We start from the raw sequence: 26,653 nt of genomic DNA on the forward strand, positions 1-26,653 counted from the left end.
TTTGGTTACAGTCTCCGAATCTTCCCACCATTTATTCTGCGTATAAACATGGCTCGTCAGTTGAGAAAATGGAGGTCAACCTTATTGGACTTTACACACAACGTTGCAGCCGGTGACGTCAGTGCGTCTTGTACCCTCTTGTCGGCGTCTGTTTAATGCTTCTCTCGCTTATCTCGTCATGTACCAACAAGCAAGCCTAAACTGCTCTTCTCGGTTCCGCATACTGCGCAGTATTTTCGTGTCATTGAGTCTTTGTTTTTCGTTTTCTTTCCTCACGAAGAGTGCGAGGATGTTGTCAGAGGAGTCTCCTCCTGACTGAGCAGGTTACAATGAAACATTAATTTATACAATGAGAGCTCCAGCGAAACAAACTCCTGCGACCCCGCAACCGAAATTCGCGCCCATAACACCAGTCTAAAACTGATAATAACGAAGTCTGCAACAATAATAGCAACTCAAGATATTCGGGAATATCCAGCTAATAGCATTCACTGATTCACAGGGTTCCATGTTCCAAAGCAACTCTGGGTCTGTGGGTGATGCCGTACAGGCTCCGAATTAATTTAGAGGTCCTGGGGTTCCTTAACGTGCACCTAAACTACGTCCACTAGTGTTTGAGCATTTGTGCCCCCCCCCCCTTAAATGCGGGCTCCAAGGTCGGGATTCGAACCCACAACTATACGCTAGCAGCAGAATCCCATAGCCAAAGAGCGACCGCAAAGCAACTGAGCAACGTCTGACACTGCTCAGTAAGCTGTCATCGAACATGGCACGATCTTTCGGATACTAAGCCAGGAAAGTAAGGAGTGGCGATTTCTAATTATTATAACTACAGCCGAAGAAGCTCTAATTAAGTCAACATTATTTTGGCATCTGCTTCAACGCAACAAGGCTGAACACGTCCAACTCTGAGCACAGCTACACAATATACGATATTCTGACGTGGAGTCTGTAGGAACATAGAAAACAGTCGTACAAAACGAGCGGGCGATGAAACAAAAGACCGGTCGTACCGGCGAGCATCCGATTTCCGAGCTCTTTCACGCTTCCGGAGTGTCTCAGCTGTCCTCGACAAATGTGGGCAGGCGCCACGCGTCTGGTTTTCTGGCCTAATTCGACTGCACTCATCGAAGAGGTGTGCGTAACTCGGTAGACAAGCGCCCTCTTATTAACGGAACAGCGCAGAGGTCGCTGAAGCCTAACAAACAATTGTGCAGGCGCGCATGTCTCGAAGATGGAACCAAAAAAATGAAAATAAAGTAAAAGAAAGAAAGAAACTTATCACGAGTGCAGTATTGTGTTCGCAAACACGGTTTTCAGGGCGCGGGCTTGGCGGGAAGCCCGGGCTGGCCCGAAACAATGGCCCCGAGATGGTTAGCCTCAGATTTGTCCTCAAGAGACGCCAGATCTAGTTAGCTCCGGCCGTAACGAACAGGCCTTCAGAGTAGCAAAAGCGCTGCCAACAGCTCTGATTTTGAGAAAAGAAGTAAAATTTGGCAGGCTGACTGCTTTATTTCGGGAGTTGAAAGCACAAATGTGAACTTATTCTTAACATAATTTCTTTTTCTGACAAGATCTTAGCGACTTCAACAGATATGCGAGAAGTCGAGCGTTCTTCTCCGGACCCCAAGTGTTACTGCCTATGACCAAGACTGACGCGGCTGCAAAAGTACACAAAGTAACGTGACTGACGCCGGTTAGAACCCAAACCCACGGAGAACGAACACCGATGCAAGCTGCACAGAACGTCGAGCGCTTTCGCTGCCACACCAACTCGGTCGCGGCGCGATATGGCATCGCCCAGTGCAGGCAACCGTGCCGTTCTCGCGCCATAACGGCAAGGCTTCCCGCCATCGACAGCGTCCAAAGGCACGGGGCGCCGCCATTACCACAGCGAGCCGGAACTGGTGTGAGCGTGTGCGCATGCGCGAGGCGTGAGACCATTTACAATAGTGCAATCGGCGAAAGCATTATTCTTCTTTTAATTTTTTTTTCGTCGACTCTCGGAAACAGTAGCATCGCACGCCACGAAATAAACAGGGGCCCCGCCGCTTCCCAAGGTAAGCTGTGTTTTTATTTAAAAAAAAAAAAGAACGGGAGTTCGTTTCTTCGTAAGAGGCTTTATAGCGTCGTCAAATCGTAATGTGGTGACCTCAAACGTCATACTCATAGTGTGCGAAGACTTTACTTGTCTGACCTGTTTGAAAGTGTGCCCATGCGTGTCTGTCTTAACCCATGCCACGCCTTCATGGGTGTACACAAATAAAAAAAAATGTTCCTAAAACAAAAATCTTTTCTTCTTTTTTTTTCCTTTCCTGGCCCTTAAGCAGAACATTAAGTTTCCGCATATTACACGATAGGACTTACGCCGGAAGCTTATTAGTTTAGGAGTTGTCCCAGCACATTTATACACGTCACGAGTTCGAAGCGCTCTTCTATATTTGGCTCGTTCTGTCGACTTAGCGAAGCTTAGAACTGCACTATCTTTATTTACAAGAAGGTAAATTATAAGTAAATGGGAGCAGTGCCGTTAATGTTCTTTGTCGTCACTCGGAACCTATTTCGGAAGGAAGACCACGGACAAATACAGTGGTCCCACGTTCGAACTACAGGACTTACCTGCCGCGGAATCTCGGTTATGGCGTTGCTCTATTGAACTCGAGGTCGTGGGTTCGATCCTGGCCTCGGCGGCCGCATTCCCATAACCGGCGAATCGCAGACACGCTCGCGTACTTAGATTTAGGTGCAAGGTAACGAAGCCCGAGTAGTCAAAATTATTGCGCAACACCTTCCCCCCCTCCCCCCACTACGGGGTGTCTCATTAATAGGATCGGGATTTTGGTAAGTAAAACCCAGTTTATTAACTATCGACATTTCTCTTTTCTTTCGTTTCAAAGTGCCTCCCTTTATTATTTTTATACATGCCACGCTTTTCCAAGGTCGAAGCATAGAGAACACAGCAAGAAATGCATACTTAGCTTCGTTAGTATAAAGTTCGTTTAGATGGTGCAGCGCGCAAAAGCTTAGCCTGTAAATGTCAGAACTCCATGCGTCAACCCTTCGCGGGAAGTTAATTTTTCTAGCGCGATTTGCCCACCATGGGCATTATAGGCGCAACAATATTTCACCGGATGACAGTTTCGCTCAGCAGCCAGCCGGCGATATATAGCAAAAAAAAGCGAGTCGAAGTAAAACGGCGCGTCTCATTTGTATCAGGCGCAAAACAACCATGTTCGTGCGGGCCAGACTGCTGGCGCTGTTGGTCGCGACCCTGGTCGGATGCCAGAATGGAGCCGACGCCGCCCGTTCCAAGGTCGCGGACTCCGACCCGCCGGAGGAGTCCAGCTCCGGGGTCAGGCACTACGCGGGCGTCGGCAAGGACACCACCAACGGCGTGATCAAGGGCCTGAACGCGCTCGGCGACGGGAGCAGCGGCAACCAGGAGTTGCACATCGAGAAGAACGACTTCATCGACGTCTCGTGGCAGAGGCGCCACCCGGAGCTCTTCCGCGTCAAGAGGGTGAGTCCGCGAGAAAAAAAATCCTAAGCCAACCCTAGCCAAGCTAGCTTCGCGGAGAAAGCGAATGAGACGCGTCGAGCACAAATGTTACTATTTAGTCCCGCGACAAGGGACCTTTAGTCGAGGGTGGCTGCACAAACGTGGGCCAAAGAGCAAGACGCGAACATGGAACGAGCTTTCGATAATGGTCACGGCAAGCTCGAAATGACCCGAAAGAAGCAGTGCATTAAATCGACCAAGTCTGTTCTCTACAAGGCTCCTTCCTGCTAGAAGTAAGCATTTTCATTCACGCGTTCGGTGACTGAACCGGCTGTGATCATTGACTAGAACGCTACTGAAACTAAGCAAAGACGGTAATGAAAGCAGTGAACGGATGAGATGCCCTTATCCTTTTACGACTGGAACTAGGGATCTAGATGTGTATTCCAGTCTATAGAAACTCACCCTGGACCAGGGTGAACGTTTTCTTCAACTGTGAGGTTTTTGGTCTGAGAAACCCGTACGGGTTTATTTTGCAGCTTTGTGCTGCAATTCGGGCGGATGACAATTTTACCCTTTTAGATAGTAGAACGACTATCTGCAGAATTTTACCGCGAGCATGAACTCATAAACGCGAATTTATAGTATACGAAAACAATACCCCTTTGATTTAAAAGGCCACATTGCCAACGACCTGCTTCCTTACCCCTATACCGAAAATGAGACGGCTAGAATTTACTTAAAAAAGAGGATGGGCAATGGAAAGCAGCCCAAGATTAGCTAACAGTCAAGTTAAGCCCTCGATACAGTTTGACTTTCCATCACCCAGAGTTTGCGGTTGTCTTCACAAAGCCTAACGAATCAATTTTGGATATACGCTAAGTTCAACACCTCATACTGGCGATTGAAGCACGGGAAACCTAAGGAAAAACCAATAGTAGCGTTTCTGACATGCTAAACTGAAGTTTCAGTTGCCTGCAGCTCATCAAACGAATTACTAAACGACTCCTATTCTAATTACGAAATAACATTTCAACTTTTCTTTACGCGGAATGGTGGTTGGCCGTTGTGGTGTTCTAATCGCGGAAAACTAGTGTTCCAACCCTTCCCTCCCCTTAGTACTGGTTGGTTCAGCAAGTCAATTACTGTACATTTTTTATACAAATGCACTCTGCAGGGCCATAAATAAAGGAGAATCTAATGTTCCTTGATGTGGAACTGTGCTTGGGCATTACAGGTTTAAGGCGATGAAGCAAAAAAAAAAAAAAGCTTGTCAACAATAATGTCATTGCAGTACCTGGCGTACGCCTTTCCTTTCAGTAACGCGAATCATGCTTCCCTTGTACGCCGAATAACGCAACCATGTGCACACCTGCTGGTTGGCTGTTGCACTTCGTGGGTTGGCGCCCTTCTGTCGCTTTTAACCAGTGTTCGCGCAAGCCGGAGCGCGTGCAGGCTGCCATACAAATTGCGGTGACAGCACGCCTCACTTCTCGCTTCTTCGGCTGCCATCTGCGATGTAAGTGGATTCAAACGTGTTCTATGTTTGCAAGCGATGTACGATTTTCTTCTCTCTTTTTTTTTTTTGTGTTCTTTTTAAATCTTTTTCTGATGTAGCATTAAAACATGCCACTATACGCAGACGGTATCTGTATTTGGAGTTAAGTGTGTTCTCGTCGAGCAACTCGAAAGCGGCTTCAGAGAGCACTCTAGAAGGTGTCGACGTGTCTAGCAGCTAGATAAGGGTGCAGCAGCCACCTGCAAAAAGAAGGTGACCAGGACATTCACCCGCAAGCTGATGAAATTGTGATCCGCTGATACTTGACAGTCAGCCCTTCCTCTTATACCTGCATTCAAATATTTCTTTGAATTCTGACTGATCGGAACACCTCGTGATTTCCAGAGGTTAAAATATTACGCGAGCCGTCTTGCGACGTATCGTACTGACGAGCTACCTTGACAGACAGCCGATAAGGCAGCGACAAAGTTCGTTGCTCTCCGGTCATTTCTTTCCGCGTTCTTTCCGAACCACCAACAAGTTGCTAGCTAAGCTGAGCGAGTAAACAGGACAGAGCGCTGTCCTGTTTACTCGCTCGTCCTGTGTTGCGCTGTTCCTGTTCTTATTCTAAAGATGAACCAACCAGCCCCATTGAACACACTGCTAGGTAAACTAGGTAGAGCGTATACTCCAAGGCCAAACGGACTACTTCACAAGTTCCCAAGAAATACGCCACCTTACTCCCTTTGCTTGCCGTTCCATTCACTTTCGTCTCTGTCATACTTCATACCACAGAATCAGCTTTAAAAAACAAAAAAAAAAACGACGAACAAGCATGAATGAACAGCATCGCTCACCTCTCCCTACGCACGCAGAAAACGGCAACCATCGCGCTGGACGTGAAGGACAACACGTACCGGGTGTGGACGCATGACTACCCCGTCGCGGCTCTGGCCGTCCTGCCTTACGGAGTGGGCGCCGTGCACCCTGCCGCCGGCTACCCCACCGCGGTGTACCCCGCTGAACCGGGCTACTCGGATTACCCCGTGGTCGTAAGCGGAGGAGCTCCCGTACCCCTACCGGCACTGGCGCGCGCAGACTACGTGGGCGCGTTGCCGTACTACCGCGGACTGTACTCGCCTTCCTACAGGTACGCCGTGGTCGACGAATCGGACGACCCGTACAGCAGTTCTCAACCTTACGCATGCGCGGCTACGTCTAAATTTCGGTTGCATAGCGATGGGCGCTTACCGCGTTCGCCTTGGACTGGGGATAATAAATGGGAATTATTTAAGTTTAGACGGGATGGCAAAGTATGGTCCTCAAATCGCTAAACAAAAAAAAAAAAAAAAGCTCGCTCTCGCCGTGAGTCCCAGTTTAGCTCACGGTGTGAACATTCAGCTGCAGCAAACTTGAGAGACTTGAGCTTGAACTTTAGCTAATTTGGGGATTCGCTCGCACCATTTGTACATCGGGCGGTGTGTGCACTGTCTTTTGAGAACACGCGGAGCCCGATCTCTGAGCCCATGCAGGCTGCTTAAAGCAGTGAAATAAAGAGTTGATTTCGTTTAATTTTGCCGCCGTTCGTTAATTCAAATTTCTCTGATAGTTGGGCGAAATCTTGCGGTCCTGCTAAGGTTGAATTAAGAGAGGTGAATTAAATCTCTCTCTTTTTTTTTTTTTTTTTTTTATGGGCAACGTCATCCTACACAGCCTTTTCGCTACACTACGTGAATGAACTTTTCTCTGTGTCATGACTTAAGGATAATGTGGATGGCCCCAGGTCGAGTTATTTCAAAACCAATTTTATTGTGTAATGAAAATATTTTTAAATTTTTCCAAGATTCATACTTGCTAACTGCCTTCCTTTTACGTCCAAGGAATGAGGGGTAGACCTTGTACAAATTCAGATATTGCGCCAGTACTCGTAAATATTGACGCCCCCCCCCCCACCCAATAAAATAAAAGAAATAGAAGCAGTTCAACGCCAGATTCTCTCGAAATTTTCTCGCATTTTGCGGTAAATGCGAGAGCAATGCGTTAGCAATAAGTCGCACCTTTTTCAGGCTCCGGTTCTATGATTTAAACCGCGTTCACCACATTTCAAAGTGTTGTTCACGATCTGACTCTTCATACATGCTGTCTCTTCGAAGAACGAAGTGAAAATGACGGTGGTCCAGAGCAGACCACCGCCAGTTGTGCTATATATATTTATACATACATACGACCGGCTTCCCACACTTCACACAAATACGATTTTTTCCCGCCGCTTTCGCACTCCTAATGCTAACGTATTAAAAGGCACTGGCTTAGCGAGGGCAATTTTTCGGGATGTGGGCATTTAATACAGCCTGCTCCCAAACTATGCCCCAGTATCACCAGAATGTCCCATTTTCTGCTAAGAGTCCAAAGTGAATACAACCTTTAGCTGGTGATATATGGCAGCGAAACAAACGTTATTACGCCTCCCTCCTCGTCCCCCTAGACCAACAGTGTTTTGTAAACAAATATTTTCGCACCACTTATAAATCGCCTCATCGCAGCCTACCCTACGCTCCGCTACCCTGGGCGTCACCTTACGTCGGCGCCGGATACCTGGTACCAGACACAGCAGCCAGCTACCTTCCCGGAGCCCCGTTGTTCGCCGCGGGCTACCCCGACTACCCGGGCGTTTACTCGTCGCTACCCGATCTCGATTGGTCTGGAGACTACCTGCAATAAACTTAGGCCTGTTTCCAAGTGGCGACGTCTGTTCGGGTGAACCCATCGATTAAGCGACGCTCCGAGCGGGAGTCCGCATTGCTGTAGGAAGCCCTGTGTGGCATAGGTATCGACATAAGACATATAGATATTATATACAGCTAATCTGGTGTGCCCTAGTCTGCTGCTGTGGACTGGGGAAGGTGTAAACGGAGCCAAAACTGTAGTGACGGATGCTGCTGCGAAACTCTTTTGAGTGACGAGTCTTGCAGAGCAGGCTGGCCTATAATGTTCCAAAGGGCTACACACATCCGACAACGGAAAACATATGCGCTAAACCACTGCCCTTACAAATGCGCAAAGTCACTGCCCGTTTGATAAGTTTTATACGCCTTGCGACAAATCTGCCGATTAAACAAATCGGAACAGAAAAAGTGTACCATGACACACGAGCCCGGCGCTAGCGCTCACGCGCTTGCCGACGCTGTCGCCTTAGTATAATAATTAACGATATAGCTTTACGATAACGACGACAGCATGAAAAAAAAAAAGAAAGAAAGGGAAAAAAATAAAAAGAATTTAGCAGAGCGTGGTTTCGATCCACGGACCTCTGGGTTATGGGCCCAGCACGCTTCCACTGCGCCACTCTGCTGGACGAGAACGGCGGTGAAATCTTTCTCCTTTTGCCATACTCTGGTACAATTGCAGCTTGCATTATTGTGCAGGGCACGCAGCTGAAGTGCATCTATTTCATCTGAAAACATTTACTTGCGCACTTTGCGGCGTGTTTTAGTTCGTACTTGCATAATTTCAGATCAACGCGCTATACAAGTAAGAAACGGCACCTTTCCACTTGCCACAGCTGACCGTCGGCTCATTTCAACTAATAAAGTTTATTCCTCCTCAACGTAAACCTAAAGCTATCAACGCTGATTGCCGGGAATTATGACCCATTTGTATATTGAGAAGAATGCGGCAATGATTGCCGCTGTTGAAACACGCCATTTTGCGCATGCTAAGCGAAAAGTTAACATGGTTAACAGTTAGCACAGGCAACATTTGCCTGGGCGGCGCTAACCTTGACACCACCGTAAAGGTTGCGGCCAGGTGTTCATACTCAAGGAACGCTCCATAAGCTGTTGCCCCACGAAATCTTATATTTAACTTGAGGAAAACATTGGCAGCTGTCTGAGCATAGTGTTCCTGCAACGGAACTGCCTGGGACTTCTTCGGTGAAGTACACTCTGAGCGCGCTGAGAATGCCAACGAAGGCAATTAATTAAGTAATTAAATTAATTAATTGATTTATTCATAGATTGATGAATTGGTTACTTGCTTGATTGATTGATTGATTGCTTGATTGATTGATCAGTGAAAATACGAACATGGCAATAAGCTCAATAACGCAAAAGACAGAGGGCGTTCAACATGGCGCTCATCGCCTGCTTCATGTTGAAGGTAAAACAACAACCGCAGCTTTCCCGTGAAAACACGAACTTTCGATCCCGGAAATCAAATTTTACGAACCATGTTGTACACAACGCATAAGAGCTGGAGAAAGATTGGAGTTGTGACAGTGACTGGCTGACGGACAACAGGGAACGTGGATGGTCCGCAACGATAAAGGTAACAAGGCAGTCGACAAAGTGAGCATATTTGGACGCGTACGCTCAAGAGTAGCACAGGAGATTACATCGAAAATTACATCAAATCGCATGAAGTACAGTAAATTACTCAGTCAAATGTATCAGTGAACCACCACAAACATAGAGGTTACGTCAAACCTGTATTTGTAAGACCTAACTAATCCAAATGTTCATTCTCGCCAAGAACAATTCCATTACCCCTAACTTCATAACTTTTAACTACCACTGTAATAATTGTTACTGTTTTCTCTTGACTGTACTTATCCTACATCCTGTCCGGTTAGGTAACTTTGTCCGCAGTATTGTATCAAGAAGTAAATAAAAATAAATAAAAATGACTAAAGTGTTAAAACCTGAGCCACACTAAGGTTAGGTGTCCCGGAGCTGGAGTGAAATGTGCTGTAAATAACGAAACAGCGCATTGAATCGTGGAAGAGTCCCTCTAACACACAAAAGTACAGAGATTTTATTGTAAAATGAGTCGTAAAGCCTTCGAGAATCGGTAATGACGTCACAAGGCTTAAACAAATAAGAAAGGACAAACACGACTTTCGAACACGGACATTGGCAATTTCGCAGTTGTAGATCTGGTGTCACATGACGATTCTCCGCAACGCAAAGAGATTTCGCTATCACGCTAGCCACCTGCAACTTCTGTTTCTTTTCCCTTCGTCTTCAATACTTCGAGCTTTTGAAGAGCAGCGGAGCGACTTGGACGACGATCCTTTCCCCTGTCCTTTCCGGCCGCCTCCAAGTTGTTCACAAAGTGATATCTCTAAAAAACTAGTCCACCGTTGCACTACCTCGTCGTTCCGACTTACATCGCCGCGTTCTTCCGCGCCTCACTATCTTTTTTTCTCACCTTGTTGCCGGCCACAATAGATTTTTCCACGGGCAACCTATCGCGAAGCTCGGCTGCTGAGCCCGAAACCTTCGGCGCACTACAATCAGTCAGTCACGTGGCTTCATATTTCTAGTTCTCTCCCCCCCTACCCCCCACCGGGTTTTCTTACATCAGTTATCTAAGACCCCCTTACGTCGATCAACGCTTCCTTCCCGTTTTCAAAGAGCGCCACTCTCAAGCTTGGCTCTTTCACGAACAAAAGATCGATTCCGATGCTCTCGAAGTGAACAAGATAAGGGTCCTCAGAGCTGAGAAAGAGCACAATGCTTGTACCGCGTCACTTTCGAAAGCGAAGATGACGATATGAAAAAAAAAAATAATAGAAAAGAAGGAAGAAAAAAAAAAGAGAGAGAGACAGAGCAACGAGAAAAGAAATGGGTGCAGGAAGCAGCGTGACAAAACAAGCTCGGGGAGACGAGCTATACACGGAGGCTCTTTTTTTGGACGGTAAAAAGACATTCGATCCGTGAAGACCAGTTGGCAACTCAAAGCCTGTAATTGGAGTCTCGCTACAACGCGCCGAGGACTTCGTGTCGAAGCAGGTCTAAAACAAGCGGGGCCCCGGCGGTGGCGCTGCGAGTGCTTCCGCTAGAAACAAACAACCGTTCCTTTTCTCTGTCCCGATATGAACAACTGCAGAAATCAAACACGTCAGCGTTTTTGTTTCGCGCAACCTGATACCATCCATGTAGGGTCAGACGAGACAGCGCCGTCGACGACGCCACGGTGGTAAGAGAACGGGAAGTAATGATCGCGCGATAGAAAAACACGTAAACAAAGGGAGAAGATTCTTAAACGACAACGTAGTTGGAAGCTAAGATGCACGCCTCCGCAAATTATAGCTTGCCGCTGACTCGCTATACCGTGAACAGCAAAAAGCGGGGCCACAGAAGTTGGGGTACGAGATGTTTGTTGCTCGTTAACTTCGCTGCAACGGAGCTACCTGGGAAGCGTCCCTAGGCCGAGCTCACGCTGGAGGCGCCGAGAGAGCAAAAGGGGCCGATTGATTCATTGACTGATTGAGTAATTACACTTGGCACAATTGGAAATGTTGGCAAGATATGCATCGCCGACTGCTCCACAACCTTGAATTGTGCGAACGATAAACATGACGTGCGTTGAAGCGAATGCGTTGAAGGGAGACCGAAGAGAAATTGAGACTGATAACTTGTGCTTTCAAGACCCCCTATCTCTTCCCCCTCACCCCCGCAAAGAGCACGCGCCCTTTCCCTCTGCTCCTTTGTATCGCGAGTCCGACCACCGACTGTCGAACATCGGCCGCCGACTGGCACTATCGACCACGCGCCGCCAAATACGAAAACCGGCGAAAGGGGCAAATAATCGCGCGGAGCTAGGCAGCTTCGAAGCACTGAAAGTGACAGCGAGGCAGCCGGATCCACGCTACGGAAACAGCGCCCCGGCAGCTACCAGGCGTCTCAGAACGCTCGCGGGACGAGGAGCGCCTCCCTGCGGCGTGTGTAGGCGTCGCACCTCCACGATGCACGAAACGAGAGCGTAGGAAAGCCGTCGGCTCTTGTAGCTCAAAGTCCACTGTCTGTTCTGCTGAGACCAGGCGGGCGATCGATCGATAATGGAACCAGGCGGGCGATCGCGGACTGCGGATGGAGCCGAACGATGAATACTACAATGCACGGATATTTTGTTTGCGCAGCGAACGTAGTACAACGTTCTTCTACAACTTTCTGAAAGTAACTCATCTGAACTACAAAAAAATTTTTCGCTGATGGAAACCGCTGGACAACTTTTCACGCGCAGCTCTGAACCTTATTTCAAACTCTTAAATACAGAGAAGCAAAGTCGCGTAATTCCTTAATTATCAGGAGTGAGGTTATGCTACCAACTTTTTGAACACGTAAGCGTGACGAAATTGTCAGTGTCGCCCGAGTGCGATGCACTGAGAGGGATAGCTAGGTCTAGCCACGGACGGACTGGACTCGAGGAACAACGCTCGCCGCCTACGGAGTCCACTCCGGCCGAGGTTTAGCCTAGTGCTGAAGTCGTCCTAGAACGCCGGCGTTCCCGAAGCCCTGGAACAGTGCTAACCGAATCGAGTGAAATAAACACGTTCAGAAAGCAAGCAATAAAGATTCAGTAACGCAACTAAGATGATACCAGAGTCTCCAGATTGCTTGGCGTCTATCGACGACATAGTCGTGCAACCCAACCTACCACGCTTCACCGTTCCTCGATTTCCAAGGACGCAACTGGAGTCGCGACGCCGTAAACAGTTGCAAATCGCCGCGCGGTACTCTTTCGAACGTCAATTTCGAAGTCGCACGCGCGCATTGCATGGAACACCCCCACCGCCCCTCGAGCCATAGAAAGGCGAAACCTGAGCAAGCCGGCGAAGCTCCGGGGATCCGCGATTGTGCGCGCTAGATGGAGTAGGGGAGGGGGCTCAGATGCTGCATAGTTCATTGCAACGCGATGGAAGTTGCGAAACAACGCGAAGCCGCCGGTTGACTCAAAAAAAAAAAAAAGTACCACGGTTGAGACGAACATTTCGCGCAACACAGCCACGTTCACGGTTTGGCCTCCAGCCACGACATTCCGGTGCTTCCACGCAACTTCAGCGACACACACATTTTATTTCTTTTTCGATTATTCAATTGTTGCAACATCTTTGCGGAAAACTGCCTCCCTCGTTGAAAAGGCGATGGAAAGATGCGTGAATATGCTTCGTTCACGTTAGCGCGATACGAGGCCTACGGCAGCCATACGCGCTAGAAGCACGCAAGGTTGCAGCTTCAAAAGAGACGCCCAGGAGCTGAATGGAAGTAGAGACGTGGGAGGGACTCCCGCTCCTCTCCCATTGCCTGCCCTGCAACGGAACCTTCCACCCACGGGCCATGCTTTGTGGGAAAGAGCGCGAGTAGAACCAATGAAGGGACCTTTCAACCTAGGACAATACATTCTCTGGCGGGTGCTGAAGTAAAGACTCGTGTTCACTGGTTATAATGTACACATTTCACCACTCCTGTCATTCTGCTGAGCGCAAGGTTGCGTATTTCCAGGACCTTGAGCCAATTCCAGCGAGATGTGGGGCAAAAGCAATGACGTGTATTCTGGACTGCGGAAGCTTTCGGGGATGTTGCTCAGTGGGGGTACGTCCATTAGATACGGGCGTTATTACTGGACTAGCAGCGACACATGGCTGCACTGTGGATGATTCGCGACAACCTGAAATCATGTTCTGCGCGCACTGCGATTTACAAAAAAAAAAAACCTTGCTATCCAGATATCGGGGCCGTCCTGGAGCTACAACTCATATCGGACAAGGTATTAAATAATAGGGTGCGTGTGCTCTTTCTGTACACTATACATTGCGCAGAGCCAACGAAATCGAAGTTCCTCTTGATCGCCTTTTTCACTCTTCATGCCATCACTTCTATATCTCAACGTTTCCTAGAACGTAAAGTTATACTAGGGACAAATGAGTACCACCTGTTACGATATGACTTTACGGTGTCAGTACTGCTTTGATACGGCCCTACTTTCTCCAGCGGAGCAGCATCGTGGGCCTGGTCGCTGCCGAAGCTCTCTGAGCAATGCATGGAATTGGAGCGGGCGCGTGGAGCCAAACAACGCTTCTGGCCCGGGGTTCGGGTTCGGCTTACAAACGGCACCCGGATGGCGGAGGGGTTGAACGGAAGGAGGGTGGCACGCACGCAGTATGGTGCTCGCGTTACGCGAACCAACTGCCGGGCGAGGCCGCGCTGTTTTCGTGCCGTTCTCCGTCGCGTGGCCCCCGGCCGAAATTTGCATGTTATCGGAACGGCGGGGGGTGTAATCCGAGACGGCAGCGGCGGCGACGAAGCCATCGACGTCGTCGTTGTCGTCGTCGTTTCGGATTCGCTTTCCCGGACGGTAATACGAAATGTTTTGCGCGTGCGAATGCAGCGGGCTCCGGGCCCTTCCGGGCGCTTCCCTCGCTCCCGCTGCCGCGTGTACCGCAACTACGCGCCCATTGCCCGCACACCTTCTGAAACGGCCGCAATGCGGTTGGACCTGAGGAGAAACCACGGGCCACATGCCCGGACCTTACAATCGCTTGCCTAGACACCTTTTCTCTTGCGTCCTTGAGCAGCGAGAGTACTGAATGAAGGTCACGTGAGTCAAACTTTCTTGGTCTCTGAGGGTAAGGGGGAGAGTGAGAGGGCTAATGCAGCACCCTAACCCCAAATGTCGACGACCCTGCTCACGGCTGTTCACAGGCCTACCTACTAGTCGCATGTCCATAATGTACTACGTGTCTCTTCCACTGTGCCTTCTATTCCGCACTGCCACATCGTAACATTCTTTTCGGTAGGTATATCACTTCTGCGTAATTGCGCAAGGTGGAGTAAGTGTCATGAAGAGGGTCAAGGAAGCGATAAATCCAGAAGCACTTGGATATAAAGTTGATGGAAGCATCAACCGGTTAGCAGTCAAGATACGCAAGAAATGTTTCGAGTACTGGTGGGAAAAAGAGCTGGGAAGAAATTGATACGACCGGATCCGTTACAGGCATAGATTGCGGAACAAAACAGAAATTTTGAGGCAGAAAAAGAAATTATTAACGAGATGTATACAAAATGCTAAAATGAAAAACATCTATAGCATACTTGATTAAATCAAGCAGGCTAGGTGACTAGTTGTCAGCGCCCCATGTCAACGTGGATGTCAATAAATCATCGTCATCATCAACGGGAAATCGTCATCCACCCAAATGTAGCACGAAGCCACAAAGAAAACCACTAGGGTTTCTATTATTATTTTTTTTTTTCATTGAGAAAGCTTCGCAGTTCATAGAGAAGTCCTCCTGTATCGATTATTTTTCTCGAAGGCGAAGTGGTACGGTTGGGAAGTCTATCTCAGGCTAACCTTACAGTGACGAAGTCAAGAAAATGACTGCCTCACGCCTACAGGCGCACTAAGTTGACCGGCTCATCCGAAGACTTATGCCCTGGCCACAGGGCGATCAAAAAAAAAAAAAAAAAGACAGAATGGCCCAGTTTACCGGGATGTAAACTAGGTTCACGTGCCGAATGCGCGCCAATAATTTAACACGAAGTGCGCCGACACCTTGGCAGCACTGAACTTTTCTTCTCCTTTGACACTATGACGAAGTCGTTTACATAACATTCCGCGATTCCTTAAAAAATAATTATGGGGTTTTACGTGCCAAAACCACTTTCTGATTATGCGGCACGCCGTAGTGGAGGACTCCGGAAATTTCGACCACCTGGGGTTCTTTAACGTGCACCTAAATCTAAGTACACGGGCGTTTTCGCATTTCGCCTCCATCGAAATGCGGCCGACATGGCAGGGATTCGATCCCGCGACCTCGTGTTCAGCAGTCCAACACCATAGCCACTGAGCAACCACGGCGGGTATTCCGCGATTCCTTCACAGAGCAAACAAAGCTATGCATGTTTCGACGGGTTATGCGCGCAAAACTGCGGTACGTCTCTGCTGCATTGGCGCGTTTTGTTCGAACGTCGCGCATCGTGCCACACGAGACGTACTCGGGTCGCAGACAGTTTGTGGCGCGGGGAGCCGAGTCTCGAAAAAAACGCGAACGTCGGCGGGAAAAGTAGCTTTCGTTATTTGTTTTTTTTTTCTTTTTTTTTTTTGTATGCGATTACGCAGAGGCATCGGGAATTCGAGATGCCCTCTGCCCTCCCGAGAGAAGTAAGCGAGCCGAAACTTCCTAAGAACAGGCAAAAGCCGATATCAAGTAAAACTGGAATAAGCGTGATATTGACGAAAATAAAATTAAGCCAGACGTGAGGCTTAAGATATAGATCTCATAGAAAGAAGTTGTTATAAACATTATTTTGTGTTTCTATTGTGTGTTCCTTCAATTTTTCTGCTGCGATGGCGCACAAGTTAATGTCACGTATAATTCCTGATAGCCAACAAAAGTGAGATCTAATATTTCCAATTCTAAGTGAGATATTCGAAAACGTGAGCGACACACGCGTTTATTTATCATTAATTATCCATAAGTTATATATATGATGACTATATAGAGGCTTACTTCTTTAGTTTGAAATGTGTTCCATGGTTTCCGCGATCAGAAAAAAAAAAAGAAGGAAAAGAAGGAACGACAAGACGGGGAATGAATGCCTGCTAAACGCTTCATACTTACTTTTCACTATTGCTAGAAAACTGAAAATTCATCAGTTATGGGTGGGTGTTCAAATTTTAACGAATTGTTCGCTGGTTTTCTCAGACCGATTACTGATCAGCTGAAGAATGTGATCGCTATTTCGCCTTTATAACACAGTTACCAGAGTTAACCGGAAACAATGGCAGACTTGCTATTTGGGGCGAAAATTCGGCAACGATACAACACGGTAAGCCATCGTCGGTTACTTTTGGACATGGGAGTACGACGCTAGGGACCCGTTGATCTGGATTCGCTTAAGGAGTTGAATAAATCGTGGCATCGTTTACAGCGCGGTGCCAGCTGGAGTGCCAACATCGACAACCGCCGTTTGCGATGACGCAAGTGGTTGATAATATAAAACTGAAATATATATGTTGGCGGCGGCTGCTGATATCAACAGTCGTGGTAGAAATTCACAAAAATTGCAACAACCACTTAGCGAAGACAATCATCACTGCGTTATGAATTATAAAGAGTGACAGAGTTATTAAGAAAGATTTATTCGTGCAATGGATGGCGTTAATATACATCGAAAGTGAGGGCGCGAGACTCAAACTTGTTTACTTGACGGAAAACAATTGAGCGTTCCAATGGAGAGCATTTCCAGGTAGCAGAAAAAAAAAGTTCACCGTTTTCGACCGCTTTTTGAGTGTATCTATAGCGTACTCACAGGTGCATGTGTGAAGGCAATGTTTTTATTCTTTCTTTTTGTATAATACTGGGAACATACTTTTCTGGAATCTATAACGAAATTTTATTGAAACATCATCAGTCCTGAAAGTGTTGTGTTTGCGCGTCATTACGGATCAAACGCCAACGCAAAAATTTAATCGAATGTTTGCCAAAAGTAAATCACTCTCTCAAAGGCAAACCCAACTTTAACCCTTTCGAACGGTTAGCCTGAACGCGTCCTCGAAAGTTCAACGTGAATCCTGCAGCAAGGATGTTGCACGTGCTTAAAGCGGCTTCGCATAAACTTAACCCCGTATACGGGGTTAAGTTTATGCTATTTCTCCACTCCACGAAGTTGAGCACAGTGACACTCATCGACTGAACAAGACACTACGCTTCACAAGAATTCCTGTGGTTGGTCGACAAGCGCAATGTGCTTAGACCAATCAATTGAACGCTATCGTTACCAAATGTATTTTTGAAATAAAAAATTGAATTGAATGAAGCGCCATGACCGCTTCTCATGAGGGGCAGCGTTTCCATGCACTTTCTGGAGTTATTAGTTAGAAATAAGGCCCAATTCCTCAGATAAGTTCAGAAGTTTGAATCATTTTACGAAAGGCTAGCCTTTAAACAGCTGATTTAAGGTATGGTGTGAATCATTGCATGAAAGACTAGCCTCAGCTTATTCAAGGTATATGGTCATTACACAGCAAGACGTTGTCGTCTTAACATGCGAGGTCTAAAAAAGCGTGCTTGAAAACGATTTTAGCGCTGGATTTCTCCTTCACTGACGTTTATGCCAATGTTATCAGAGTATACGAGCATGAATAATTTAAATAAAGAGTATCCTCCTCCGAAAGGGGGAGTTCTTACTCTAAGAGCACGTAACCCGTAAGCTCTCACGTTGACTAAAACGTCACGCGGCGACAGTGGTTTTCCCTTCAAACTCCGTTCCGGTGATCTTCGTAAAGCCCAATCGCGACATCTCTGTCTCTCCTTGTGCAGCACAATGGCATTGCATGTCACGCCATGGGATCACGGCGTAGGCAAATTTCCCTGCGCGTCGAGCAAATGCTGATCGACGAGCTTCACACTCCTGTCATTCGGCACGCGGTCCACTTCGAACAGCATCAGCCGATTCTCCTGCGGATGTTTCACCAGGAACGGAGCCGGCAGGTACAGTCGCACCTGGGGACCGGCCATGGGCCAGTAACGGCCCAGGTTGATGCCGTTCACGTAAGCGACACCTCTGCCCCAACCCGTAGGGTCCAGAAAGGTGTCCAGGGGCTCCTGCTTGTCGGAAAGGGTGAAGCTGCCCGCGAAGAAGCCCGGCAGCTTGCCGTCGCCTTCCTTGCGGACGATGCGCAGAAGCTCACTGACGTCCTGGTTTCTCGTGAGTGGAACCACCTCCATGGTCCAGTCCGTTACGTGGTTGTCGTTGAGCGTGACGTTCTTCAAGCCCTTTGGTTTGTCGTGTGGAAAAGAAGCAGGTAAAGATGTTAGGCTTGAGTGTATAAAAAAAAAATACGCTATAAACTAACCAAAACACATAAACTTAACCTGGTAATTCCCGAACGTTGCTGCGGCCGCAGTATGAGCACAGATTTATTAAGGTGAGGGTTTCAAACCCAGTCGATTTCCGTGGAGTTCGTACGCGAGCATTCCTACGCTCGTTTTGCGTTGGCATCATCAGCCACCCCCAACCGCGCTTCTTTGTGCGTGAAAACAAAAAAGAAAAAAAAAAGAAAGCTGCTGCTCCATCCGACCTACTCGTATATGTAAAGATATAGATAAATAGGGTCAAAAAGGCAGAGAGGTCAAACGGAAGATTCTGGTTTGCTACCCTGTACTCGGGGAAGCTTAAGGGAAAACTGCACATGCTGCCTATGCACCTCAGGGCACCTTATTACCTCGTCAAGTATACATCAAGTGTCAAGCCCATTCGGATGAAATCCAGCTATCGACCCATATGAATGGCTTGGCCCAAAGAAATCACACATGACAGCTAACTCGCACTAAGATGCAGGGAAAAAAATTGACCAACAAAGCACAGGGACTCGAAAATTCGGACTAGCTCTCACACCTAAGCCAAGGCCATAACACATTCAACTTTCGACTGCTGCGCTTTCGCGAGTAGTTTGGCTAGGCACGAGAAAGCAACATGACAAAGCAAACACGTCAGGCGTGACAGCGCGCAGTCACCCCTGGCAGTCTCTACACGCACCTTGCGATCATGGTTCCGGTTGCCAACTTGATCTCTTCCCATGTTCTCCACCAGAATCGCAAGCTTGTCACCCTTATTCACGGGGATGTCACCCTCAGTCTTCGGGTCACCGGAGACCGGCTTAAAGCTGTAAAATATGTGCTTCGAGTTCTGCACAAAAACATGCGCTCGGTCACGGAGGCCGTGCAACCGCAGTCGTCCTTTTCCCTGAACGTTCACGTTCACATTCGCCGTGTACAGGACGAATCCGTAGTCCTGCCCGACCTCTTCGAATGTGAGCGGGAACTTGGACTGCTTGCGGTTGAGCCAGTTTTTCTGGCTAAAGTGGTTCAGCGCGTCGTTCATGCCCATGTAATGGTTCAACTTCACTGCCCCGAAGTTGAGTTTCTTCGCTGGGCCGGGAGGTTCACCGTTAGGAAGCGGCAGAAAGTCCTTGATGACCTCCCTAAACTTGTAGTACATGGGCCTCAACGAGCCGTCCTCGGCCACCGGAGCGCCGTAGTCGTAGCTCGTCACAACGGGGGTGTCCATGCTGATGGAGGATTTGAATCCGAAACTGGTGCCTCCGTGAAACATGTAGATGGTGACGGACGCCCCCATCTTCAGAAGGTTTCTAAATTTGTCGACCAGCTCGAGGTGGCTCTTGTTGGAGCGATCGAAAGTCCAGTGGTCCATCCAACCCGTGTAGTACTCCGCAACGAACCACGGACAGGGGCGAACCTGGGCCCAGTCCATGACCGCGAACATCTTCTTGGGATCCTGAGTGTAGTCGAAGTTCCCGGCCACCAGAATATCGCGAACCTTGTCGCACGTGTAGTAATACTCATCGGGAAAGTCGTTCCGAAAGTAGATGACGTCACGTCCGAAGTGCTTCTCCAGAGCAGACAACACGTGGTCCATGTAGTTCGCGTCGCAGTGCTTGTAGTGTCCAAACTCGTTTTCCACCTGGACGGCGAAGATAGGACCACCGTTCTTGTACAAGTGCGGCGCCAGCATGGGCAGGAGCTTGTTGTACCATCTGTCCGTGAGGTTGATATAGTTGACATCCATGCTTCGGTACTTCATCTTTGGGTGCTTTCTCAGTAGCCAGTAGGGAAAGCCACCGTTGTCTCTTTCGGCGCAGATGTAAGGTCCTGGCCTCAGAACGGCGAGCAGGTCCTCGTTCTTGACTTCGTTGAGGAACGCCACGACGTCGAACATGCCTTCGAAGTTGTACTCGAGCGGTTCCGGCTCGTGACTGCTCCATTCGACGTAAAAGTCGACGGCGTTCAGACCCGCCATTCGTGCCTTGCGCAGCCGGTCCTTCCAGTAGGCGCGAGGGATGCGGAAGTAGTGCATGGCCCCGGCCACGAACTGGAAGGGCTTGCCATCCCTCAGGAACCGCTTGTTCGCGTGGTCAACGACGAGCGATCGTCCACGGATAGAGGGCAGCACCAGACAGGAAGTCAGCCAGACGAGGCATGCCGCTGCCCAGAACTGAGACGCCATGCGCCGATTCGTTCCAATCGACGTGTTTCTCACGTGCAGCCATGGACATTCAGAAAGGAGCCCAAACAGAAGACTCAGGAGCATTCTAAAAGGGCTCATATCTCGAGAAAGTACCTACGCTTTACATTCATTACGCTTTCTTTTTTCGGGGGGAGGGGGGATGTGGTTGCGTAAGCAACTATTTCTGAATAGAATGACTAGTTTTTATACATACCTATAGCCTATTTAAGAGAAGCGTACGCGTTCCAGGAAGAAAGATCTGGTAACAGAAACATTCCTCTCCGCACGCTCTGTTAACGGGCTTCTGTCATACTTCGGGCAGTAAGTCACACATTCGTGACGATATATGCTAAAAAAAAAAAAGATATACAGACGAGACATTGACGTCGAACACAATAGAGAAATATGCCCACAGTTGTATTACTTCGTATTGCGTCGACGTGACTGGTTTTTCTTTGTAGGAAACATAGAAGGAAAAGATATTTTTTTGCTTTGGGGTGTTTCAAACGAAACCAGGTGTTGTGATACGGTCGCACACGACGCACTGAACCCGGTTGCAAGGCCTTATTTTATTTTCTGCACACCTGCCAACATCCCGCAACGCCCTCTGACACATTTATTGCGACTTATCAGGAACTTAAAGCACGAGGACCACAACCACGGAGATTAGCACATACAAGCTCATTTATTCCTATACTGTCGTTTTCCTCCCACGTTGAAAAACAAAGAGAAGAAAACGCTTTGTTCGCTGTTATTAGCGGAACAGCAGTTTACAAAACTTGAGCCTTGAATTCGCTAAGTGCCCCGTCAATGTAACAACAAAAACTTCTGGCGCTATCGAGGCCTAATGAAAACATACATTCTGGCAGATTGAGTCTGGCTTCCAGAATGAAAACGAATTAGAAAAATAAAGCACCCCAGATTTCTTCTGTAGTCAACAACTGTCGAACAAGGAATGTCGTTGGCGAGAACTTTTCGACAACCGGACTTGTTTTCGTAAGGGCAGCCGCTGTTCTGCTCAGCAGCGCTCTCGTACGCGTTGCTTATCGCCTTATCGGTCATTCCTTCCGATGTAATAGGAGTCTAAAAATCTGTAACGTTCATTCGGTATGTCCCGTCACGCACGTCGCGTGCTAGGGACGCTCGCCTCGTAAACCAACACCGCCCAGATATACCCGCATCAAAATCTCAATCGGCTCTCAGCTTATCCTCCGTGACTAGATATCGTATACTAAACAAACGCAGCGAGAAAAGGTAGAACGAGTTCAACCACCCGACCGCATTGATGAGAAAGGAAAAGAACAATTTAGAATTTCCCTCCCGAAATGGGTACCTCGGGCCTACGCGGCGAGGCATAGGCATTAAATAGGCTGCCCAATCATGCCAAATACGCGCGCAATACGATAGCGCGCGCAGGCGGGTCGGAGTTTCTAAGACTAGTATTCATTCATGCCTTCCGCTCGTCCTCTTCAGCTCATCGGCCAGCTTCAGACGGAGCCTCGCGGGAAAGGCCGAACATACGACCATATGCCTTCCTTCCGTCGTGCATAAAATGCCGAATGCATATGCGGTGGTGAAGACTTTCAAGCTCCATAGCCACAACGCTCCTTTACCTTTTTCTTCTTCTTTCTCATCTTTTTTTTTTTTTTTTTTTTTTTTTTTTTTTTTGAACGCGCGCACGAGCATCGGAGAGATATAAACGCTGCGGGTCGGTCCGCGGCCAGGCACCCGGAAAAGGGGGCAAAGGCAAGAATCCCGCCCCTATCAAAAGAGATGACGCTCGCGTACGCAAAGTATACGCAAGCCACGGGAAACGCGCAGAAAGAATGGGGGGGGGGGGGGCGCAGAGGCCTATTATTCTGTTTTATGAAGCCCACTTCCACCCCACCCGCCTTTCGACGGCAGTATCCAATTTCCCGAAGTCTTTCGCCCCCCTCTCCCCGGAAGACGGTCGAATTCATCCGCTTTTATGGGTTCGCGGGGAGAAGTGAGGAGCGGGTGCACAGCGCCCGCGTATGAGCGACACCGAGCATCGCTGGGTGTCTGGCCCACAGCGCTCAAAGGCAATACCGGAACGGCCGGCAACACAGGGGCCAATGGGTTTTCGCCGCGTCTGTCTGCATCCACTGCGTCTCTTCTTTGCCGTCGTCCTGTTCATCCGTGCCAACGTACACACAGTTCCACGCAGTTTCCTGACAGACCCTGCGCGTGCGAGCGCAGACGCACACACAATGGAAGGCGCGCGCTCCCCGAATCGTCGGTATTTTCACGTGCGACGTCGCGTCACACAAAAGCTCAAAGAAACCCCTAGCGCGACCGCAATCAACGACAACCTCTCTCTCTCTCTCTCTCGTTCGGAGAGACAGGAAGACGGCCCCCTGAAAGCTATGAAAGCTATAGGGTGCGTATTTAAAGATTGGCGACAATTGCGATGGTCCGATGAAATCGTCGGCGTTATGCGGGACGTAGATTGGGGTCGCGAACCTGGTTTCCGGACGTCTGTTACGTTGCTCCGTGGTGAAATGGGTGAACGTATCCGTGTCGTATCCGCTTTCGACTGGGTTTCACGAGCCAGTCCGACGTTTATTTCTACGTATAGGGACGGCGTTTAACGCTGCGATTTGTCGGTCGACGAGCCTCATTCGGCTGCGTAACGCTCTAATGAAAAACTGGAATGTCTGTGCCACGCTCCTATACGGTGTTTAAGTTATCACTTCATCATTCAAAACTGCGGTCAATGGCCAACATTTTATTACACATTGCCAAACTTTATGCAATTCATAACTAAAGATAAGGGTATCAATAATTTTGTCAGCCTTCTCCTCTTAGCACGTAAGCGACTTCTTTGATTATTTATTGAACGACTGATTATATCTACACTATAATACGTTAGTTGGTTGACAGGCCCGAATATTCTGAGCTTACATCGGAACAATAGGCTCTTTGATATGATTATTCACGGTTACTGAACTTTGCAATCAGACGAGACTTCCTCAGGTGAACGATGCGACACAAGTGCGAAATATCTGTGAGATCAACTTCTTTCATTAACTATTTGCTGTTGACAAACGTTTTCGAATTGTTTTCGCAGAAACCAACTCATTTTCAGCGTATGGTCTATAACAGTGGAAACCGAAAAAAAATAAACGGGGGGGGGGGAGTAATCAATCGGCACGTGACCGAGATGGCGCAATACACGTGGAAACAAGAAAGGAAGGGCCAATCCGGCAAGCGCGGCAAACTGGGTGAGATCAGCCAGCAATCCCAGGCAACCAGCGTCGTCCGACTACGTAACCCCGATCTTAGGATTCCCCACAACGCGTGGCCAATGTCACAGCCACCGGCGGATTAGTGCCCCGGTCGGATCAGTAATCGGATCATGTCGGGGGATCGAAGTAATCATAACATTCCTGAACCGAGCCCCCGACGGTCGCGCGGCGACCCTCGTCCTATTACAAGCGCACCCGTCTAAGCTGGTTCGCGCTGGACGCTGGCCCGACACGGTATACGGACTCAATGAGGAAAGCGAGCGCCGCAGAAGCGGTCCCGGCAACATAAAGCAGGACGCAACGGATCACGTCACACGTTCTCCTCGGACATCGAGGCTGTGGTGGCCAAATCCCTTACCCAAGTAGTGATTACTGCAGAACCTATAAAGCGTAGCAGAAGCCAGTGGTTTAATAAAGGCGCGAAGTAACAGGGTTGCGCAATTCAATAAACCGCTGGCCCTTATTTCGCATGGTACCGCGTCTTACGCAAGCGAACGAGGAAACCCACAGCGATCTCACTGTGACGCTCGTCATAATCACTTAATATCATCTTGGAAGCGTCAGATAGGAGGACAGGGGACAGAAAAAGAAGATCTTCTGAAGTCGTTGCCTTCGGAAACACTTCGGCAGAAGGAAACGTATATACGAAGATTCTCACCCATATTAAACTACATGTCAGGTATCCAGTATCAGGTACTCGATTCGCAGCGGATACACAGTTAAATAACTACTGGATGTACGTAGTGACACGTACATCTATTTTCAGTATCCGCCACTCTACATCTCTACGAAACAGTTGCAATGTGCATGCCATCTCTTGAATAATCCTAATCAGACGCTGCCTAAACTAACTGTGGCGCATAGTCGTGCAGCTGTCGAACCTACCTTTATAAATATGCGAAGCGCAGGCGCGTCGCGTACCACGTGACACCCGCGGTTAAAAGGATGTTCCGCATCCGCCGCCTTGGCGGTGTGCCGCGCTGGTTAACACTGCGAGAGCTAATCTTGTAGACATGTGTGGAAATACCCAAGAAAGTCGGCGAGTCGCCGCGGTACGCTCAATTGTAAAGCAACGCACGCGTAACGTGTGGGCTTGGCTCCCATGCTACGGTAAGGTATTTTGTCCTGAACTTTCATTTCCCTTATCCTTACTGTTGCTACATTTCACTCAAACGTACCAGGTAATTTGCACTATGCCTTTTTTTCTTCTGTCTTCGTTGTTCCTTTCTGCTTACGGTTGCGACTAAGAAAAATTTTGCCTCTCGGATCCCCGTATAGGTGGCGTCCGAAACATGGAGTTTGTACGATAACACAGAAGGCAGTGCCTTGGCAGTTGAGGCTCGAGATGGTTGCCTAAAAATAAAAACTCTCAACAATTCTCAACAAAAATTTCTCAACAAGATCAGGTATGTGTCTGTGCAAGAAAAAAAAATCCGGAGACCACTCATCGCATCATAACGGAATGTGAAGGTATCGACCTAGTGAGACTCGTAGGTAACGTACGCCTTAGGAAAGCGCTTGGATTTAAAGAAGACGGACGCATCAACCGGTAAGCAGCTGAGGTAAGGAAGAGTCATTTATGGTATTGGTGAGGAAAAGAAAGTCACGGAAGGGAAGGCATTGATACGACCGGTCCGTAACAAGCATAAGTCACGGTACAAGGAAGATATGGAAGTTTTGAGGAAGAGAAAACTCATTAAGGAGATGCCTATAAAATACTGTAATGAAAAGCAAATATAGCCTACCTGACTAAGTCAAGCAGGCTAGGTGACTATTTGGCACCAAAGGCTATTTGGAATTTAAAAGGGGATGCCAATAAGTTATCATCATCATAATCATCATGCATGTTTCCGGCTTCGCGATTTATTTCGGCAAATGCAGTCAGCTATAGCGCACCCTTCGAGATAGGTTTCTGTCACTCAGTGGCAACCATCACCGAGGCGTCGATTTGGACACCACCTTATTGCTCTCGCTCGCTCAAAAGATAAAGCTTGAGAGTCAACGCAGCGGTGGTATACGTCGAGCTTCACTTTAAAGAAAAAGAAAAAGAAAGAGAGAGAGAGAGACCAGTTTTACATGTGATGAAAGAAAGACAACTTTCGTAAAGCAAAGTACCGCCCAAAACGCTGCGTCGTTGCCTGTTCCTGGCATATGAGATTACTTGCAATTGAATCTGTGCGTCGGGAGATATGCTAAAACAGATTCCTGAAAAAATTTCACTTGGACAGCGACAGCCTACGGCATGTCTACACAGCTACAGTAAGCCATTGGCTTTGGTTGGCTGACGTCTGCAAATTTATGCAAGGCTGTTTAAGATTATATAGGATTAACAGACAGCTAGCGCAAGACAGGGGTAATTGGAGATCGCCGGGAGAGGCCTTCGTCCTGCAGTGGACATAAAAATACGACGATGGCAACAAACAAACAAACAAACAAACAAACAAACAAACAAACAGACAGACAGACAGACAGACAGACAGACAGACAGACAGACAGACAGACAGACAGACACAGACAGACAGACAGACAGACAGACAGACAGACAGACAGACAGATAGATAGATAGATAGATAGA

At 48.2% G+C, this 26,653-nt stretch overlaps 3 protein-coding genes and 1 non-coding gene across 6 annotated transcripts in view; 1 reads left to right on the forward strand and 3 right to left on the reverse strand.

Moving 5' to 3' along the window:
* Window positions 1–26,653, reverse strand: part of LOC142560123 (latrophilin Cirl-like) — an 848,550-nt gene that overhangs the window by 670,430 nt on the left and 151,467 nt on the right. The window lies entirely within an intron of this gene.
* Window positions 1,573–7,721, forward strand: LOC142559455 (uncharacterized). Its single transcript, XM_075671046.1, has 4 exons — window positions 1,573–2,060; window positions 3,217–3,520; window positions 5,873–6,147; window positions 7,541–7,721. Exons 2-4 carry the CDS (start codon window positions 3,230–3,232, stop codon window positions 7,716–7,718), a joined length of 744 nt encoding a protein of 247 aa, XP_075527161.1. The 5' UTR covers window positions 1,573–2,060; window positions 3,217–3,229; the 3' UTR covers window positions 7,719–7,721.
* TRNAM-CAU (transfer RNA methionine (anticodon CAU)) lies at window positions 8,278–8,349 on the reverse strand. Its single transcript has one exon. It is a non-coding gene; the product is annotated as a tRNA-Met (tRNA).
* LOC142560122 (beta-galactosidase-1-like protein) lies at window positions 17,430–20,864 on the reverse strand. The gene is made up of 2 exons (XM_075671951.1): window positions 19,322–20,864; window positions 17,430–18,558 (listed from the first exon to the last, which is right to left on the reverse strand). The coding sequence occupies exons 1-2, from the start codon at window positions 20,807–20,809 to the stop codon at window positions 18,133–18,135; spliced, it is 1,914 nt and encodes a 637-aa protein (XP_075528066.1). The 5' UTR covers window positions 20,810–20,864; the 3' UTR covers window positions 17,430–18,132.

This window comes from Dermacentor variabilis, chromosome 10 (genome assembly GCF_050947875.1).
Source record: "Dermacentor variabilis isolate Ectoservices chromosome 10, ASM5094787v1, whole genome shotgun sequence".
NCBI lineage: Eukaryota > Metazoa > Arthropoda > Arachnida > Ixodida > Ixodidae > Dermacentor > Dermacentor variabilis.

Excerpts from the sequence above, each read along its gene's own strand:
- LOC142560122 (XM_075671951.1), bottom strand. The coding sequence starts at position 20,809 with ATGGCGTCTCAGTTCTGGGCAGCGGCATGCCTCGTCTGGCTGACTTCC. Across the intron at positions 18,559-19,321 it reads ACCGGAACCATGATCGCAAG|GGCTTGAAGAACGTCACGCT; the intron begins GTGCGTGTAGAG and ends GACAAACCAAAG.
- LOC142559455 (XM_075671046.1), top strand. The coding sequence starts at position 3,230 with ATGTTCGTGCGGGCCAGACTGCTGGCGCTGTTGGTCGCGACCCTGGTC. Across the intron at positions 3,521-5,872 it reads AGCTCTTCCGCGTCAAGAGG|AAAACGGCAACCATCGCGCT; the intron begins GTGAGTCCGCGA and ends CTACGCACGCAG. Across the intron at positions 6,148-7,540 it reads CTGTACTCGCCTTCCTACAG|CCTACCCTACGCTCCGCTAC; the intron begins GTACGCCGTGGT and ends GCCTCATCGCAG.